This window comes from Athene cunicularia (genome assembly GCF_003259725.1).
Source record: "Athene cunicularia isolate RWA chromosome 2 unlocalized genomic scaffold, athCun1 chr2_part1, whole genome shotgun sequence".
Taxonomy (NCBI): domain Eukaryota; kingdom Metazoa; phylum Chordata; class Aves; order Strigiformes; family Strigidae; genus Athene; species Athene cunicularia.
This window is the reverse complement of record NW_020799095.1, coordinates 32,009,143-32,029,155: the sequence shown is the minus strand read 5'-3', so window position 1 is coordinate 32,029,155 and position 20,013 is coordinate 32,009,143. Positions and strand designations below refer to the sequence as shown.

Sequence of the window (20,013 nt, the reverse complement as noted above, 5' to 3'; positions counted from 1 at the left end):
ATAAAGCTATCCCAATATCAGAAAAGTATTTTCAAACCTTTGCTTTGGGATATAAAGCACTTCTCAAACCAAGAAGGTGGTTGGATGGAGAGTGAAGTACTGCCTTGAAGCTAGTAGGAAGACAACATAAGGAAATATCTACAACAGTCAAGGAACTATCTGCTGTGCTGAGAGTGTCAGGCAGACGGAGAGCTCCAGCTGTCTTTTTGGTAGCACGAGGTAGCTACTGCAGTGACTGGAGGAGCGGTGCCCTTGGCTCCTCTCATCCTTCCATTTGCTACTCTGCAGTTTGCCTTTGACTTACAATTGTGCACCTTTCCACCTAGGCACTAGGAGGCTCCTGCAGCAATGATTTTTCCTTTGTTGTTCTTAGGGGTTGTTTCATTCCCTTGCACCTCACAAATCCTGAGACCATTCAGTCCAGATGAAAACTATATAGCTGCTATGGAAAAAGAGTTACACGGAGTAATATGTTGTACTGGAGATCCTCACCTGTGAAACAGCCTGTTGCTTCTCTTCCTGTCTGGCCACTGGAAACAGTTTTCCCTCTAAGTCCTTTTATTTATATATTTATTTATTTTACAAAGGTAAAATCTTACCTTTAGAGTCAATGTATCCAGCTATGGATGGTCCAGATAAAGCTTTGTTCATATAAGACTGTCTCAACATTCCTTGCAAAACACTTTCCAGGTCATAGCTGATCAAGTCTCTGACCCCCTTCACACAAGCTGTTCCTTAAATGGATTTAACTATTTTGGAGACTACCTAGTATTTACCATGGAATCAAAAATGCATTTCAATGTAGATTTCAGTGTTTCTTTTATTATCTCTCTCTGTCATGCTCAATGGCACTGAACAAGGGTCATTTGTACATGCAGTATAATAGAAATGGTTTTGTGTTTTGGTTTATATCAGCTAACTGAAATGCAGTATGCAAAAAATATGTGCGTTCAAGGAGTTAAATTCAGCTTTCTCCTTTCCAGTATTTCATGAGTAGTGTCCTGTGGGATTACAACTTTTTTCACCTAATTTGAAGTTCTTGGGCTCTTAACCTTAAAATATTTATTGTCTGCTGAAAAAAACTGATGAATTTAAGGATATTACTAAAAGCCTTTAATTTTTCCTATGCTAAATTCCATTAACAATTATCAGAAAAGCAGACACAAAAGCAAGACAGATGTGTTAAACATATGGTTATCAAGGGAGCTATTTATACAGGAATAATTATCATCTGATCTTAGAATTTTAGTTCCACATCTTTTTTTGTTTTGATTCATTAGTTTTGATGACAGATTTGGGCATGAATTATCATATCAATTAAGTGCTTACAAAGTTTTCAAATAACAGTTGTACCCAAATATCATTAATAATGCCAAAGAATTTGCTACATCACTAGCCATTTTCTCTAAAATAGAAATAAATTTATGGAGTTATCCATTTGCTGGTGTCTATTCTGTACATTTGTTTAAGCCTACACAAATTGACACTTTCATTATTATACCATTTAGAAACAACTGCAATAGAGAACTCCCATTTGCTAAGTGTAGAAAGATGCCATGAGAGCTCTACATTCATATACACATAATGGTCTTTTCAGAGCACAATGCTAATGTCACCTAGTTCTTTGCAAAACTTGTGCCAACCTTTCTGCAGCTCAAGCCAAGGACTGTCAGGCTGCTGTAACAGCTTCCATTCCTCCAGCCTTGGGCTCATATTCACACATAAAAGCTGTTCCGTCCTCCATTTCTGAAGTCATTACTTTTGCTTAACTGGTGTAATTACAGCTTCAAAGACACACCTCCACCTTGCAATTCATCAGCCTACATGTGGCTAGCCCAAATACATATTCTGTGGGAATTAGACGGTTTGAATCTCCAACTATTCACAGGTATTTCTGCTGAAAGTACTCATTGAAAACTGCACGTTCTTGAATCAGAATGCATCTAAGCATTTCTATACATAACCCTGCATGTTTTATTTTAATAAGCAAACACACAGGATTACAGGATTACAGTTTCTCTCATCTAACTCCTTGGAAATTTGGGGAAAATGGATGAGAAAATAAAACAAAATGTTGCAGAGTTTTAATTCAACAAAACTGCTGCTCTGCATCTCCTGCTGTATTTTGGAAACATCATGCTCCCGTTCTCTTCTATAGGCCAATAAACAAAGGGAATGGGGAAACAATACAACCAAATTACACCTCATGAAATATCACAACGGCAATACATTTCAGTGTTGCCTGAAAACTGCAGTCTCTATGGATCATTTACTTTCTCTTTTCATCAGTCTTTTCCAGTATACTGTTAGTTGCATTAAACCCTGAAAATACATTGAGAAACAGTAATACAATTTCATGTATCACTGTGTCAATGCAAATCTGTACTGGAAAGGCTGTGAAAAGATTTACTAAGTACACATACAGTGCTGGTATTGGCTGATATATAACAATTAAATAGCAGCCAATGATAGATTTGACAGCCAATTTATCATAAAGAGTTATTCTTTTTTATAGAATACACTTTATATACATAATGTAAAGATCTTGAAACAATTATGTAGCACTGTAATTCTTGTCTGCTATTCTTGAATGAAGATTTTTTGTGGTTTTTCTTTTTTAGTAAAAACAGTGATTTTAATGAAGTATGCAGTGAAACTAACATTCAGCTGATTCTTTTATGGTGATAGAAATACTCTCAGGCTGAGTAAATGCAATATAATCTTATTTTAAACTAGTAGCAATATAGCAGAGGTTCTGTTGGAGTGGTTTTAAAGTAAATTTTTGCGCTCTGTGGACTATTGTCACAAAAACTAAACATGCCTATCAGTAGAACTAGGCAAGTATTTTTCTGTTCAGAAGAATGATGCTGTACAGCAATTTCCTTATTAGATGAACTGAAGTTGTATGATACTGAAAGTTGTTTGTACTTAATACATTTGCTAGCATGTATCTTATGTAAGGATTTTATTTCAATAAATCTTAACCGTTACTTTTAACTGGAATATAAATTGCATTAATGCATTTTTAAATCTCATTTCTTGCTTAAAAAAAACCCAACAAAAAACAAAAAACCAAAACAACAAACAACACAGGTAAACTCAAATCTCCAGAGAAAAAACTAATTGTTGCTCCTTGACACAAATCAAAGAAAAGTCTTTGGGAGGAGCTCATAATTATCATAAAAAAATCTGTCTAGAATCCAAAATTAATTTAGAAATCTTCACTGAGAGAACAGAAGTATTTTTTCATTTTACTATGAAGTGATATAATTTATCAGAAAAATGGTAAAATATCAACTAAACTGAATTTAACTACAATTGTTTTGAATTGTATAAGTCAATTACTAAATGACAGCAGAATTCACAAGGCCCATTGTTGGGGTAATATTTACTGCCCACCCTTGGGCAAAACTGCTGGGATAACAATATCTAGTAAGGTAGAAATTGAGTGTGCACTATCTGTGTGAAGGTATTCACCCAAAACTGATCAAGATGATAACCACCATCAAGTAAATTAAACAGTAGACAGTGAATTGCAAAGACAACTTTCAAATGAAGAAGTCAGCTTGAAAAAAAAGTATAAAAGTAGGATGAAAATTTGTAACAGTGGGGAGACATTATAGAGTGGAAACAGCAGCAGCCAAAACTTGGTTTTGACATTCCAGAGGTCATCTTGTTGGTGCCATAACTGCTGCATAGAGCAGACAGAGAATTGTCACCACTGGATGCTGCGAACAGCCAGTGTCCAGCTGGTGGGCTGAGAGTTTGTAGTGCTACAAGGAGGATTGATTTCTTATGGCATATGTATTAACAGACTGCAGGCAGTGACATGTGTACACATAAAGCTTGAGCAGTCATGTCTCCAAACTTGCTTTCCCATAAGGGTGAACATGCTTGTATCCCACATGTTCTCTGGGAGAGAGAGTGCACACGTTTCTCTGGATTGGCAGGTACTGAAACTGCAAAATTACTTATAGAAGGGCGTTTAGAAATTTGTATCTCTTTATTAAGATTTTGTATTTTAATTCATCTGTTGTATTGATGCTACTGATTCTGCATATCTACTTCACTGATTGCCAGCTGGTTACATGCCATTAATAAATCAGCAATCTGCTTCAAGACTGGGAACTGAGCAGTTTTTCCCTGCTGAAAATCCATACTTGGCCAAACTCACACAGTCCAAGAAAAATTCAAGTACCTGAAAAATTGTACTCACATAGTATGATCAATTAACGGGCAGTGATTTTCTTGTCCAGGGTAGAGATTTGCTCCTCTTCCAAGTTCCCACTTGAAAATGTTTGCGGTATGAATGGAATAATTTTCTGACATCTGTTCCGAGGCTGGTTGATACCATCCACACTGGTTTTTATCTTCAAAGTCACAGACTTCCATAACTTTAGAGAGGAAAAATGAATACTTCATGTTTATATAAAAACTGGAAATCATTAGTTGATGTTATGATAAAGTGAACAACATGGCAATGAAAAGGATTCAATTGATAATGTTGACAAATACTGACACAGTACTAACATGTTTTTTCTCTACATATAATAATATATACATATTTTTCCCCTATAGATATAATATCAATTATACTTTCTATCTCATTTTCTATTAGGTAAATTTTAATTTTGGGAGTATACCAATTCTTTAACACCTCAGTATGTATCTTCCTGTGTGTTCTGACCAGCTTTCAAGACATTCTAATAATCTGTTGCATGATATACACTGAAATGTGTGTAAAATTCATCAGCCACAAATCCACCAGCTGTGGCATAATTCTTTCTTCAGTCCTGTAGACTGATGACATCAGCAGCTCATTGCACATTGTGTATAAAGTCCATGATCAAAACTCTAAAAAAATAAATTAATATTTCAAGCAGTCTCCACAATACCTGAAAGACACATAATAACTTACACTGGTGTCAAATAACAAAGTGTTATCTTACTAAATAAATATACAGCTGCCTGTGCCTCAGTTTTTGCTTCCTGAGCAACTGGACAAGAAAAGTGAGCTCACTACCATTCCTGCCTCGCAATGCATCCCCCTGTAAGAATATTTAGGGGAAAGAAACCCACTTATTTTCCATTTCTGCGATGAATATTTATTCTCCAGTACATCTTCCTGAATATTTTGCAGAAATTTTGTATAGGAAATCCAAGGTGAGTCTTGTCACTTGCCAGGACTTTGAAACAGATTATTGTACTCGAGTCTAAGCAACCGCTGTGAGAATTGTGTAGGGAAACAAGAATTTATTTTAACCCATGAAGCTCAAATGCTAGCTTAGCTGAGGTAACTCCTACTTCAAGAAATCATAGTGTGTTAGAAGAATGTGCCTGATGCTTCCTTCCTTGGAGACTAAAAATGGTAGACTAGGGAGGGAGTGAGTTTTGATTTATTAGCTTGTATATGTCCAGTAAGGAAGCAAACCACAGCCAGTATGATCTCATGAGTTACCCATATAAAGATTTGTGATGTTTCCTGAGAAGGATAAGTAGCATAGTATGAAGTGTTTATTCCCCCTTCTTAACATGTTTTATAAACATTATGTTTCAAATACCTCTGAGAGAGATAACACCTTCCTGAGAACATATTTCTGCCCTGAGTCAGGACATACTTAACTCCTATTCCAGCACTGTCATTTGAGTGATAAATTGTTGTGACTGCTGTTGCGATGGGAGACTTCAGACAGAGCAAATATGTAAAGGTGTATTCTACACAGTATTAATTTCTCTCAGAAGGAAAGGATGTTTTGTAAGACAATGTTTTCTGAGGGGGGAAAAAAGGTTCTATCCAATGGACTCTGCATTTATTTTTCAGTGCAGAATTTGGTGGTTTTTCACATTATAAGAAATTACCCATTGATATTTATACCTCAGATTCATTCCTTCCAGAGTTATTCCCCCATAAGAAATAGACAGAAGGAGTCTAATGTTACTTTTCCTCATTGACTCTCAGCCCTGAGAGAGGTGATTGAGTTCCCTATGAATGAGTTGAATGCAGAGTTTTGATCTTCAGTGAGAATAGGTTAGCTTGCAAATATTAATGAGGTCACTGTCTCGAGGTGTCTGTCCCTCTAATCAGTGTCAGTACAGTAGTATTTTCAAATGCTTTAAGGCAAACAAATTAATTGACAGGTTCTTCTAAAATGCTATAGTGTGAATTGCTGCAACTCAGAAGCAATCAACAAATGTCTTAGAACTCTATGGAGAACATGTGGTGACCCCATTCACAGTTCCAGTTCCACTGTTCCCATGTAGCCATCAGAGCTTTAGGATTTTAAAGGGTTGGAACTCACTTCTGTGTGGACTAGGCTTAATTTCACAATCACTGCTGCTGCTGAAAATACTTTATATTAAAAAAAAACCAAAACCTGTGTTCTTTGAAGTAGGTAAGAAGTGGACCCAAGTCTCCCAGATGTGCACCCCAAACATGAGATTGTAAGGTTATTTTCTATCAGCCTGGACTAGAGAACATCTGAAAAATTTAAATATGTCATAGGTCATTTAATTTGAGAAACTATGCAACTTAAAATCTGTACATAACAATCATTGGAGAAATGAGGATCCCTCCTTCCCTCATCCCCATTTCAGTAATAAGTTGAATTTGAATGTCAAGTCTGATTCAACCCATAGAAGGCAGAAAGTGCATAGCATCTCATATTCCTACACTAAGAGCAAAATGTTGCTATTTTTCTGGGGAAAATCATCTTAAAAATAGCATCTAGGTGCTAATAGCAAATTACAAAGGTAAATACAGAGTGGTTAAAGCAATGTGTTTAACAGCTGCAGACTAATAGGGTAGCAAAGTACAGTCTTTAGTACACTCACCACAAGCTGATTCATCAGACTTATCAGAGCAGTCAGGTATAAAATCACATTTCTGGATCATCTGGATGCAATGGCCAGAGGCTCTACAGACAAATTCCTTCTCTGTGCAGTTGTTCATGGGAAGTGTGGGAGGAACTGAAGTTCCTGAAGTAGTTGTAGAGATTGTTGGCAAGCTTCCTTTGAAAAACAAACCAAAAAAATGTTGAGTGATGGGACCAAGGCATTCTAGTTTTGTAATGGTTTCTCCCCTTGTCAATCCCACACTTTGTCAAGGATATAGCTTTGCCTGGACAGCCAAGCTGGATGACTTAAATGTTGCCCAGCAGGAACCAAATTGAACATTTCCACAGTGGAAAGCATTAGGGTGATCATGCTAGCCAATCACCATTTATACAGTCCTTGACACTTACAGGAATTTATTTATACCTCCTACCTGTCTTTCAAATATGGATTAAGACAGTGAGTCACTTCAAATAACTAATTCCACAAAGACTGACAGAACAATCGCAAAAACTTAATTTCCCTGTGAACCAAGGCTAACAGATTATTCCAATGATAATGGCTTTTTAACATTTTTTTTAAACACACGCTTGTTACTGCAAGTGACTGTGGAAATTACTATGTAAACTTCTTACCTTCTAATTCCATCACTGAAAAAAATATTTTTCTCTCATTAGAAAAATTATTCTGAGGTCATCATCTTGTTTCACCACTTTCTTTAAGTTTCATTCAAACTCATTACCACTTATTTCAAAGCAATTGTCTTTGCCTTTCCTCCTATTCTTTACTATGCACCTCTCTTCAGGCTTACTCTAATTTCCTGAAAACCCTTGCTATTATTGTCCATAAAAAGAATTTTCATTATATAACTCCTTCTTTAAATTTAATCATTAATGAAATTCTTAGCTCTAGTGCACAATTCTCCTGAGCAATATACCTGAATTAATTAAAAACTACATGTGAGGACATTCTGTATAAAATATCTCTGGGACTACAAAGATTTATTCTTTTTTTTTCCCCTGAGGCCTGGAGGACTAAGACTGATAATAAATACTCCATAGGCAGGAACCATTTCGGTTTCATAAGGGAGAAAGTACATCTGTAGAAAGCACATCTATGACATCAATATCCTAAGATTCAAATAAAATACTTACTGGGAGAAACATTTTGAAGGAATAATTGCAAGATACAATAAATGTATCTACAACTCATAATAACACCAAGGACCTTATTGGTCAAGAACATTTTAAATATAAATGCCACATTCAGGTCTCTGCTCCTAATCCACTGGAACAGAAGAAATTTTTTAATACCATAACCTTCCAGACACCGGAAAATAAAGGAGAATCTGCTCTTTTTTCTGTTTTGAAATAATTTAGTTTCTTTAATTTATGAAGTACGATTTTATACAGAGCAAGCATCATTGAATAGCCTTTGGTTAGGGCATTCAAACCTTATTGATTCTCTTCTGGTTGTTGGTATTTTTTTATGGTGTGAAGGAATATAGCAGGACCCTGGAGGATGGCATTCAGAGGGACCTTGACAGGTTGGGAGGTGGGCCTGTGCAAACTTAATTAAGTTCAACAAGGCCAAGTTCAAGGTCCTGCACATGGGTCGAGGCAATCCCAAACACAAATACAGGCTGGGCAATGAGTGGAATGAGAGCAGCTCTGCAGAGAAGAACTTGGGAGTGGATGGAAAACTGATTATGAGCCAGCAATGTGTACTCGCAGCCCAGGAAGCCAACTGTATCCTGGGCTGCATCAAGAGAAGTGTGGCCAGCAGGTGATTCTCCCCATCTACTCCCCTCTAATGAGACCCCACCTGGTGTAATACATCCAGCTCTGTGACCCCCAACAAAAGGCGGCCATGGAACTGCTCGAATGAGACCATAGGAGGCCATGAAGATGATCAGGGCACTGGAGCACCTCCCGAATGAGCACAGGCTGAGAGAGCTGGGATTGCTCAGCTTAGAGGAGACAAGGCTCTGGGGAGACTTGACAGCAGCCTTCCAGTACTTAAAGTGAGTCTACAGGAAAGATGAGTGTCTCTTCATCAGGGAGTGTAGTCATAGGATGATGGGTAATGGTTTTTAAATAAAAGAAGATAGATTTAGATTAGATAGAAGGAAGAAATTCTTCCCTGTGAGGGTGGTAAGACACTGTCACAGGTTGCCCAGAGCAGCTGTGGCTGCCCCCTCCCTGGCAGTGTTCAAGGCCAGGCTGGACGGGGCTTTGAGCAACCTGGGCTAGTGGAAGGTGTCCCTGACCATGGCAGGGGGGTGGAACGAGATGATCTATAAGGTCCCTTCCAACTCAAACCATCCTATGATTCTATGAATGTCTAATACTAAAAACGTTTTAATAATGTACAGAACACAAGAACTCTTTCCTATTCTGAGTTTTTCACCATTATACTTGATCATTTTTGCTTCATGTTTTCACACAAAATGAGGGATCTTTTTCTTACTTTGGAGCCCTGACCCTCTGTACTTTCCGACTTTCTTCTTTATTTTTAAAACTTTTTTTTTTTCACATCTAATTTGAAAATATATATGGATTTTCTGATTAGTTCTTTTAATGTTTTCTTCCTCAAATATAAGGCATTGTATATTAACTGATTATTTACAAAAAACTTTATATTCAAAATGTTATAATAAATTTTATACATTCTATAAACTTGTAGAAATATGAGATAATTATCTGGAGAAGAAACATGTCATATACATTTGATATTCCTAGTAGACCTAATTATATCTATAAGAATTTTTTGGAGTAGCAGAATAAAATACATCTGCACTAGGGTGTTTTAGAGATAACGTTAGGATATTAATACATAGACACTGTTTTAAAATTGTTTGCTATTCTACAGCCCTGTTATGACTATATCAAATGACACACCATATATAACATGGTAATGCCTGCTGCAACTAACACTAGTTCTCCTAAAATCTCTTCTGTAATGAAGTGACAGGTCTGGAATTTTGGGCCACAACAACCCCCAGCAGTGATGCAGGCTTGAGGAGGCGTGGCTGGAGAGCTGCCAGTCAGAGAGGGACCTGGGGGGGTTGATTGACAGCCAGCTGAACAGGAGCCAGCAGTGTGCCCAGGGGGACAAGAAGGCCAATGGCATCCTGGCTTGTGTCAGCAATAGCGTGGCCAGCAGGGACAGGGAAGGGATCTGACCCCTGTACTCGGCACTGGTGAGGCCGCACCTCGATTCCTGTGTTCAGTTTTGGGCCCCTCACTACAAAAAGGACATTGAATGACTCGAGCGTGTCCAGAGAAGGGCAATGAAGCTGGTGCAGGGTCTGGAGCACAGGTCGTACGGGGAGCGGCTGAGGGAACTGGGGGTGTTTAGTCTGGAGAAGAGGAGGCTGAGGGGAGACCTCATCGCCCTCTACAGCTCCCTGAAAGGAGGGTGCAGAGAGCTGGGGATGAGTCTCTTGAACCGAGTAATAAGTGATAGGACAAGAGGGAATGGCCTCAAGTTGCGCCAAAGAAGGTTTAGTCTGTATATTAGGAAGCATTTCTTTCCAGAAGGGGTTGTTAGGCGTTGGAATGGGCTGCCCAGGGCAGTAGTGGCGTCCCCATCCCTGGAGGTGTTTAAGAGTTGGGTCGATTTAGAGCTTAAGGCTATGCTGTAGGTGGGAACTGTGCTAGGAGAACGGTTGGACTAGATGATCTCCAGGGTCCTTTCCAACATAGATGATTCTGTGTGAATACCAGTGTATTTTGGGATATAATATTTTACAATTTTGTTGATATTGTACTATCCCTAGGTAGTAATGACTTCTAAGGACAACTGGTCTATCATCTGAACTCTGTGTGTTGTGTAACATGAAAACAATCGTCACAGCAAAAACATTAAGAATTATTGGGGAGAGACAGAAAGCTGTATCAAACTAATTTGCTGAATAAAATCTCTGTTTACCCCCAGGTAAGTTTCTTTTTCCTACTAGAAATCAAGATCTCCAAGTTTGGAAGCTGCACATTTCTTACTGAGGGTCTCTTTTGGACCTTATGTACACAGCAGAAACTATTTTGTGCTGATGCCTGGATGTGAGGGTGGGGGAAGCAGGGAAACAAGTCTGGATGTCCTTGTCAGACATCTCTCACAGTTTGATCTAGTTTTTATTTTTTAGTAGCAATATTTACAAATTACAGTAAAGGATCATCTCACAGCTAGACAGGCAGTTGCACTCTGTTCTTACCACTGTAAAGAGTACAGCCTAGAAAAGACATGTCATCAAGTCCAATGTCTCCAGTGAAACCATCTCCTACGATACCTTTCACCAAGATCTAGGGAAACAAAAATTACAAAAGCATTTTTCATTGTATAGTAGACTTCCACTTCTCATTAAATATTTAATATCCAGTGTTAGAAGAGTCATTTACCATGTTTCACACTTAAAATGCGATTAAATTTGTTCTAGGGGTTATATTCTATTTAGTGACACTTTACAAAAGAGACTAAATATTATCAGCTTTCACTGGTGGTCACATTAATCACAGTGAACCATAAAAGTATGGTTGGCTTCACAATCATGTAAATCCACTGAAACATCATTGTGATATAAAATGATGGCAAGACATTATCATAAGTGACATATTATGATTAGCTCCTTTGGTACTTATTGTAATAACATTAATCATGATTAATTATAATAACATTCTTGTGAATAAATTATATACCCTTATACAAATCCCACTGTGATGAAAACAGTTAAGCAGGTTAGAGATGTGCTGTGAAATCTTTTGCAGAAAAATAGTCTACTATTTCATCAGAGTTGCCAATGCTGTATAGGCTTACTTTCTCATTATTGTCTACTGCCAAGGAATGGGAGAGATTAGTATTTGTGAAATACTCTCTGGATGATTGAATAAGCCTTTTTTCTTCTGACTGTTGCTGAATGGTAAAAATCCAAGCAAGTGATAAGGGAAAGATTTAGTAAGAATTTTCTTAATTTAACTAATTTTATAAATCCCTATTCATAAAAAAATAAAGCCTCCTCAAATCATACATTTAAAAATAAAAATATTTTGGTGATCCAACAGAGTTCATGTGTTAAATTATTTCTTTGCCTCTTTTTCTTTTAATACTTAAGTCACATCTTACAGACACACACACATTCAAGCTTTCAGAATATTCTGGAATGCTGAATAAAATTTCAAATACATTTTCCACTGTTTGTTCCTCAGTTCAACAGACAATTCCTACAAAGGAATGAAGTATAAATAGCAACGAAAATACAGCAATACTCTGTCAAAGTACTGTGATTTCTAATATTTTTGTTGTAATTTTATTATTTGCAATTTTATTTGCAAAGAAAGCTTATTTTTATAAGTAATGAAGCACTGCTCCAAACTCAAATATACAAGGCACTACTGTGTAGAAGTGATTCTTTTGATCAAATATCATTGATATTTTGGAAATGTCCTCACATCAAAGGGAATTAAAAAAAAATATATGCTTGCATTTTACATTTCAGTATTTCTTTTGTCCTATAGTAAATGAAGTCCTGTAAAGGACTTCCAGTTTTAGAAATCAGTGTTGTGTATTAAACAAAATTCTCACCTTGAGAGAAATGAGAATTCATCTACACGCTAAGAAATATTGTTCACCTGGTACGTACGCAGAGCTTTTATAAGTCACTTTAAATTTATGAACATGTAACATGAGAAAAAAATATTTTAAAAGTGTAAGGAATGGCCTTAACACTGTAAAACTAAGAGAATAATATCAGTATTAATATGTTAACACTGACAAATTTGTTTCTGCTATTCTGAAGTTTCATGTGAATAGCAGATTTATTACTGATTCTGGCATCATCAGCATAAATAAATAAAAAAGATTATGCTTCATTTACATTAGGCAAAATAAATGAGTATGCTAAAAGATGGATATATGTCTCTTACTATGGATATGCTGAAGATGGGTTATTTTAGCATAAAGTTTATCTAATGTGAATGACAACAGTAAATGACAGCACTGCTTCTTACTGTTCTCATCTCTGTTTGGGATTCTTCTTTTCCTCTGAGAATATCCACAGATAATTTTTACAATATTATCCTAGTCTTTTCTTTCCCGTTTAGGTTAAAATGGAGGCAACGCTACAGTATTGGTACCAGTCCAATAATTGCTTAGAAACGGGACAAATCATGACATCTATTATTCCAAAATGCCATGCAGAAAAAAATATTATTCCAAAATGACAAAATTCCTTTCAGTGTAATTTTAACTGGCAAACACACAGCAGTTTAAATAAAATCTTGACCTTGTTTTCAAAACATGAATGATTAACAACTCATAATTCATTACTCATAAATGAGCTAATATTCAGGCAAAGAAGCAGAGGGTTTGTTAACTCAGCTTAGTTATTTCAACGACAAACCTAAATCCCCTCAAAATTAGACTATTTTTTTGTGGAATTGTATTGTGCTCTGATGAATGACCAGTAGGTTGAGGGGCTTCTCTCCCCATAGCTCCCTGTGCCCATTTCCCCAGCCATAACATTCACATGGTGTGAGGCCATCCTTACATACCATCTTCCACCAATCTTTTCCTGGAAGAGGTTGCACTCTTGAACCTTAAGAAGGAATATTTTTATTAAGGGAATAAAAATATCCAAAGATAGAAGTGGCAGGATACATTTCTGCAGGGATAATTCAATTCAGAATACCTCTTTATTGTTAGGATGATGATTATAATTGTATTACTTAAAATCTGCCCACCCAAATTAAATTTTTTAATTTTTATTTATGTACTTGAGAAATTTAACACTGCCATATAGCACAAACTCAGTAAGTAACACAGAAAATGTAACAGAGGTGTACATATAGACTTAAGACTTAAAATAGGAACAATTTATGAGTTATGCAGTATAGAACTTAGTCTGGTTAAACACTGATTGCTTAAATTAATTTGTTAGCTGAAATTCTGCAAACTTCATAAGCTATTGTTAAACAATCTCCAGGGAATTCATCTACCATGAAGCTCATTTCACATCTCATTTGTTATTTGAATGAGGATAAATAGTTCCCAGTTTCTCCAGTTTTCAGATCTCTAGAGATCCAGTCTCAATGAAAGGTATAAAGGTAGAAAAAAGTATGTTACATTAAAAACAGGGGGAAAAGCTGCCATGAGAAGCAGAATGTATTAGAATGGCACGCTGTATACAAAAAAGGATTGATCCCTTAAGATTTTGAACAAAATTTTTCAAAGGGTGAAGGAACATTATGACTAGTGTTAATAGAGAAACTACAATGGGTAATACTGTTCTGTAAAATGTTCCATTTTTACAGTAATGCTCGTTTTTGTCACTAACCAATTTCCACTGAAGTTAGCAAAATAAAATCTTAATATCCATACAACCATAGTTTAATCTAGAATGGAATTAATTTCAAAAACTGTGAGGAATTCAAAATTCTGAAGATTTCTGATTGTCTAGTGAATAGCAACATTAGTCCTGATGTAGTTACCTAGTAATATAGCCAAACAATATCTCAGGTTTGTCACAGAAAGTGTCAGCTGTGTTACTTAGTGATTTTACTAGTAGTTAGAGCATGCTAATCTTGATGAGGTTTGCTATGATTATTTCTGACAAGAAACCATGTGATTTGGTTTGAAGAGGAAAGAACAACCACACAAGTGGATAATAGTACAAATAACTGACAGAACACTTTGTCATCAGAACCTTTTGTCATATCTTACTGAAAGCAAATGCAGGATTGAAAGTAAGAGATATTTAACTGCATATCTCTGAACTAAACTACTCCTACGTTTTAATGCTAGGAATAAATAAAAGAAAATGTCTCATAATTTTTCATCCAAAAAAGTAACCAATTTCTTAGAGACAATGGAACTTTTGTAATTACAGGTAAAGGGAAAGCCATAGAAACATGAATTGCATGAAAGATGTATCCAAATTTCTTGATTCAAAACTCCTTTGTATGTTCATCCAACAATCACAGCACAAGTCTGAACTGTACAATGATTTTTTTCAGAACACATTAATATATATTCCTATAATGATATCTCAAGAAGTAAATAAAAAAGGGAAACTGTTTACCAAGAAAAGTTTTTTTTTTCATAAAAAAATATTAAAAAATCTTAAAAGTTTAAATTTAATATTGAAGTATTGAATTATTAGTTCATGTCAAATAAGATTTATTGTCTTCTTTGATAAGTGAGCCCAAACATAATAGTTTATTCCTCCTTGGTTTTGTTTCTCATCTTCCTGAGCTGCCATCAAAGGAGTATGCACTGTAGGACCAGAGATCATTTCCAAATTCTCTTGTCTAGGTGTCCAATAGTTGCATTCTGACTACATGGGACTGAACTTTTCGTCTGTACCTTCTGCACCATGGTTTCTGATGGGAAAAGAAACAGGATGCACTGGCAGAAGGGGTGCCAGACCATATTCCAGCTTTCCCCCTCCTGGGGGGAATGACTAGGCAACCAGGGCTGCTACTCATAGTGTGGAGGCCTTCTTCCCCCAAAAGCAAGCAAAAGTGGAGACAGCCCATCAGCTACTGGAAAGCTTATCAACATTAGGTCACCAGAAAATTTCAATGATACACAGAGAAAAGCTTGAGATTCCACTGCCTGTCTTCAAAGTCCATCAGCCCCTTCCTTTTGTGTCCATCAGAAATGCATTAGCAGTTAATGTCTCAAGACTTCAAAAGTTGAAATTAAGTCCTTTCACACAGATGTCCAAATGAATTCTTAACAATCAACTTAAGGTTATACACATAAAATATAAAAAATCTTGTGTCAAATATTTGATGTTTTACAAGATATTAAAAAACACTAGTTCTACTTCTGTAAAGCACTTTATCACACTTTTCTTTAAGTTTGTGAACCCTCATTCTGATTTATGATGTTTTTCCACGCATTTATCTGAAGCACAGGGAAGAATTGCACTTCTATCTTGTTTCAGACTCTTCACTAATGTCAGTGAGACTGCTGACAAGCATAATATTAATAACTGTTTACATATTCTGGAAGCCAGTATTTTGCTGTATTAAGGTCAGAAAACTTCACTCAAGAGAAAAGATCCTGTTTTCACTTCATAATATTAATGTTGGAAGAATTACAGCAGAAGCATTATATAATTAGTGCCTAAAAATTTCTGAGATCCTAGCTTTATAATACAACATGGTTAGCCTGCCCACTTGGGAAACTTCTATCTAGTAATTATAATGATAAAACTATATTTAATCCAATTTACAGAATCACAGCATCATCTAGGTTGGAAAAGACCTTAAAGTCCATGTAGTCCAACCATTAACCTAACAATGACCATTCTCAACTACAGCATACCCCTCAGCGCTATGTCCATCCTACTCTTAAACACCTCCAGGGATGGGGACTCCACCACCTCCCTGGGCAGCCCATTCCAATGCCTAACAACCCCTTCTGGAAAGAAATGCTTCCTAATATCCAGTCTAAACCTTCCCTGGTGCAACTTGAGGCCATTCCCTCTTGTCCTATCACTTATTACTTGGTTGAAGAGACTCATCCCCAGCTCTCTGCAACCTCCTTTCAGGTAGCTGTAGAGGGGAAGAGCTTGTGGGGGAAGCAGAGGTTGAATGCTGTCTAGGGTGTAGCAATCATGAGATGCTTGAATTTTCAATCCTTGGAGAAACAAAGAGAGGGGTTAGTAAAACTGCCACCTTAGACTTCCGGAGGGCAAACTTTGACCTGTTCAAAAGACTGATTAACAAAATCCCTTGGGAGGCTGCCTTGAAGGATATGGGAGTCCAGGAAGGCTGGTCATACTTCAAGAGAGAAGTCTTAAAGAAACAGGAGCAGGCTGTTCCCACATGTCGAAAAACAAGCAGGCAGGGAAGGAGACCAGCCTGGCTAAACAGGGACCTTTAGCCAGATCTCAAGAACAAAAGGAGAGTCTATGCCCTTTGGAAGAGGGGGAAGGTCTCTCATGAAAACTGTAAAGATGTAGTGAAGTTTTGCAGGGAGAACATTAGGAGAGCCAAAGCACAGCTAGAGCTCAACTTGGCTACAGCTGTTAAGGATAATAAAAATGTTTCTATAAATTCATTAACTGGAAAAGAAGGATTAGGGAAAATCTCCCTCCTTTACTGGATGCAGAGGGGAACATAGTAACAAAGAATGAGGAAAAGGCTGAGGTGCTCAATGCCTCCTTTGCCTCAGTCTTTAGCAGTGGGACTGGCTGTTCCCTGACACCCAGCCTCAGGAGCTGGGAGATGGGGAGGGGAAGCAGACTGAGGTCAGCACAGTTGAAGAGGAGGTGGTCAGAGACCTGCTGCACCACTTGGATGCACACAAGTCTGTGGGACCAGATGGGTTACACCCAAGGGTGCTGAGAGAGCTGGCAGTTGTGCTCACCAAGCCACATTCCATGATTTACCTGAAATTAACTGGGGAGGTCCCATTGGACTGGAGGGTGGCAAATGTGAAACCCATTTACAAGAGAGGCAGAAAGGAGGATCCGGGAAACTATAGACCTGTCAGTGCGACCTCAGTACCAGGGAAGATTATGGAGCAGATCATCTTGAGTGCCATTAAAAGTCCTATAATGGAAACCAGGGGATGAGGACTAGTCAGCATGGGTTTATGAAAGGCAGGTCCTGCTTGACAAACCTGATCTCCTTCTATGGCAAGATGACCCGACTATTGGATGAGTGAAAAGCTGTCCATATTGTCTACCTGGATTTTCAAAAAACATTTGACACAGTTCCCCACAGAATTCTCATAGTAAAACTGGCTGTCCACGGCCTGGATGAACGTACAGTCTGCTGGATCAAGCATTGGCTGGATGGACAGTCCCAGAGAGTGCTGGTCAGTGGGGTTAAATCAATAGATTTTCCTGGCTTCTCATATGATTTCCTTCTTTCCACACCGTTTTCTATGCTCTGAAATCCTCTTGACAAAAATGGCATTACTGATGTTTAGAAATGATTTTTTTAAAAAATCACACTACTTTTTGCCTTTCAAATATACTGCATTTCACCACACACATTTTCAAGATGTAAGTTCTCTGTATTTCACTTCATACTGTAGGTACTGAACAGCCTTCACTATAAACACAAATTTCACCATCAACCACAGGTCTTATGGTTGTTTTTTACTCTTTTTCACAAGTGTCCCGGTTCCTTCATTGTCCACTCTACATGCATATTTTTTCACACAGCTTGTGGACTGGAGAAGAAACCTGAGCACAAATTGTCCAAACTAGAGTCTACACAAGTTCTGCATGAAGTATAGACATGAGATATGTCAGCGTTTGTTCCTGGCACACTACAACCCTCCAAGTCTTTGATCTTGGTCATGAGGATGGGACATGGTACAGAAGCCTAGGTCATAGAAGTGTCAGTATTAGATCTGTCATACTAAAAGGCATTGATACTTCAACAGTACAGACATGAAGTAATCCACATGATTTGACCTGACATCAACATCCTCTGGCACAGTTCCCAGATATCCTGTAACCATGCCAGGACACTTTCTAAGAAGACCTGAGAGTTAAATATCAGTATCACACCGACCCTTTTGGGTTTGGGTGCATTTTTTCTTTTAACTAGCCTACAGAGATATGTAGGCTATACCCTGGGCGGTATAAGAAAAAGGGTGGCCAGCAAGTCAACGGAGATGATTCTGCCCCTCTAATCACTCTGGTGAGACCCCACCTGGAGTACTGCATCCAGCTCTAGGGCCCCCAAGATAAGAAAGACATGGAGCTGTTGGAGCAGGTTCAGAGGAGAGCCACAAGGATGATCAAGGGACTGGAATGCCTCTTCTGTGAAGAAAGGCTGAGATAGGTGGGGTTGTTCAGCCTGGAGAAGAAAAGGTTCCAGGGAGACCTTATAACAGCCTTTCAATATTTAAAGGGCACTTATAAGAAAGATGGAGAGAGACTTTTTACCAAGGCCTGTAATGACAGGCAGGACAAGGGACAATGGTTTTAAACTGAATGAAGGTTTTAGATTAGATGTAATCTTTCCTGTGAGGGTAATGTTTAGATTAGATGTAATCTTTCCTGTGAGGGTGGTGAGACACTGGCACAGGTTGCCCAGAGGAGCTGTGGCTGCCCCCTCCCTGGCAGTGTTCAAGGCCAGGCTGGACGGGGCTTTGAGCAACCTGGGCTAGTGGAAGGTGTCCCTGCCCATGGCAGGGGGGTGGAACTAGATGGTCTTTAAGGTCCCTTCCAACCCAAACCATTCTATGATTCTATAATTCTATGATCAATGAAGGATTAAAAAATGTGGGTAAACACTTCCCTGACAATATTAATCTATTAGTCTGTTGGAGAACGGCTTGCAGAGAGCAAGGCCATAGCTCCCTGCAGGAGCTGGTCGGCCATAGCTCCCTGCAGAAGTCAGTCCCAGCCACCTGAGGTAAACAAAGGAAAGAACCCAGGGTACAGTTATGTAAACAAGGATGAAGACCCAAGGCTCAGTTGTGCTAGCGAGGATTGTTGTGAGAACACAGAGATAAGTTGGGGGCGCATTATGACCTTGGGGGGTGAAGGGAAACAACCCTGGGAGAGAAGCAGGTTCACAGCAAGAAAGATGTTTATGCATACCAGAGATGCCACATGGGGCTGGGATATTATAATGTGACCTTTTAGATGTACCCAGTGGCTGAGATATTATAAGTTTATTATATTATAGTTTCTTAAATGTATCCAATAGAGTTGCAAGTATTGTGTTGTAGATTGCTTATATAAGGTGTGATTTCTATCAATAAAGTTGAAGCTTGCTCTATCATTCACATTGAATTGGCTGCTTGCTTCCTCCGCCCGCTGCATTACTCAATTAATAAACAATTGCTCTGGGACAACTGCATACCAAATGGTATAGGTCAAACAGCAACCATGGACTTGACATTGTCACAGTGAAAATAAAAATGGGAATGATGACTATAATCAGATCAGAAATTAATAGCACAATGTAAATGTGAAACTAAAGAGTAACATGCAACATTCAAGCAGGTATCAGGGATGAAAGATGCCAACACACAGATCAGAGATGAAGAAAAATAACAGAAAAATGTCCAGAAAGACAGCTATCAAGCTGCAGCAAATATGGCTGCAGCCATATATGGAGAATCATGTATTTGGAGTAGAAGTGGAGGAGTAAGAAGCAACAGAAGCATGTGGTAACATTTAAAGGGAAAAAAAAAAAAAAAAAAAAAAGG

The 20,013-nt window shown here is 37.9% G+C and overlaps 1 protein-coding gene across 1 annotated transcript in view; it reads right to left on the bottom strand.

The window, feature by feature from the left end:
* The window catches only part of MALRD1 (MAM and LDL receptor class A domain containing 1), a 287,732-nt gene that overhangs the window by 193,472 nt on the left and 74,247 nt on the right, over positions 1 to 20,013 (bottom strand). Inside the window, exons 18-20 of the mRNA XM_026843695.1 lie at positions 11,045 to 11,132; positions 6,832 to 7,008; positions 4,217 to 4,394 (exon numbers count right to left, since the gene is read on the bottom strand). Coding sequence (XP_026699496.1) covers positions 4,217 to 4,394; positions 6,832 to 7,008; positions 11,045 to 11,132 — 443 coding nt within the window. The remainder of the gene's footprint in view (positions 1 to 4,216; positions 4,395 to 6,831; positions 7,009 to 11,044; positions 11,133 to 20,013) is intronic.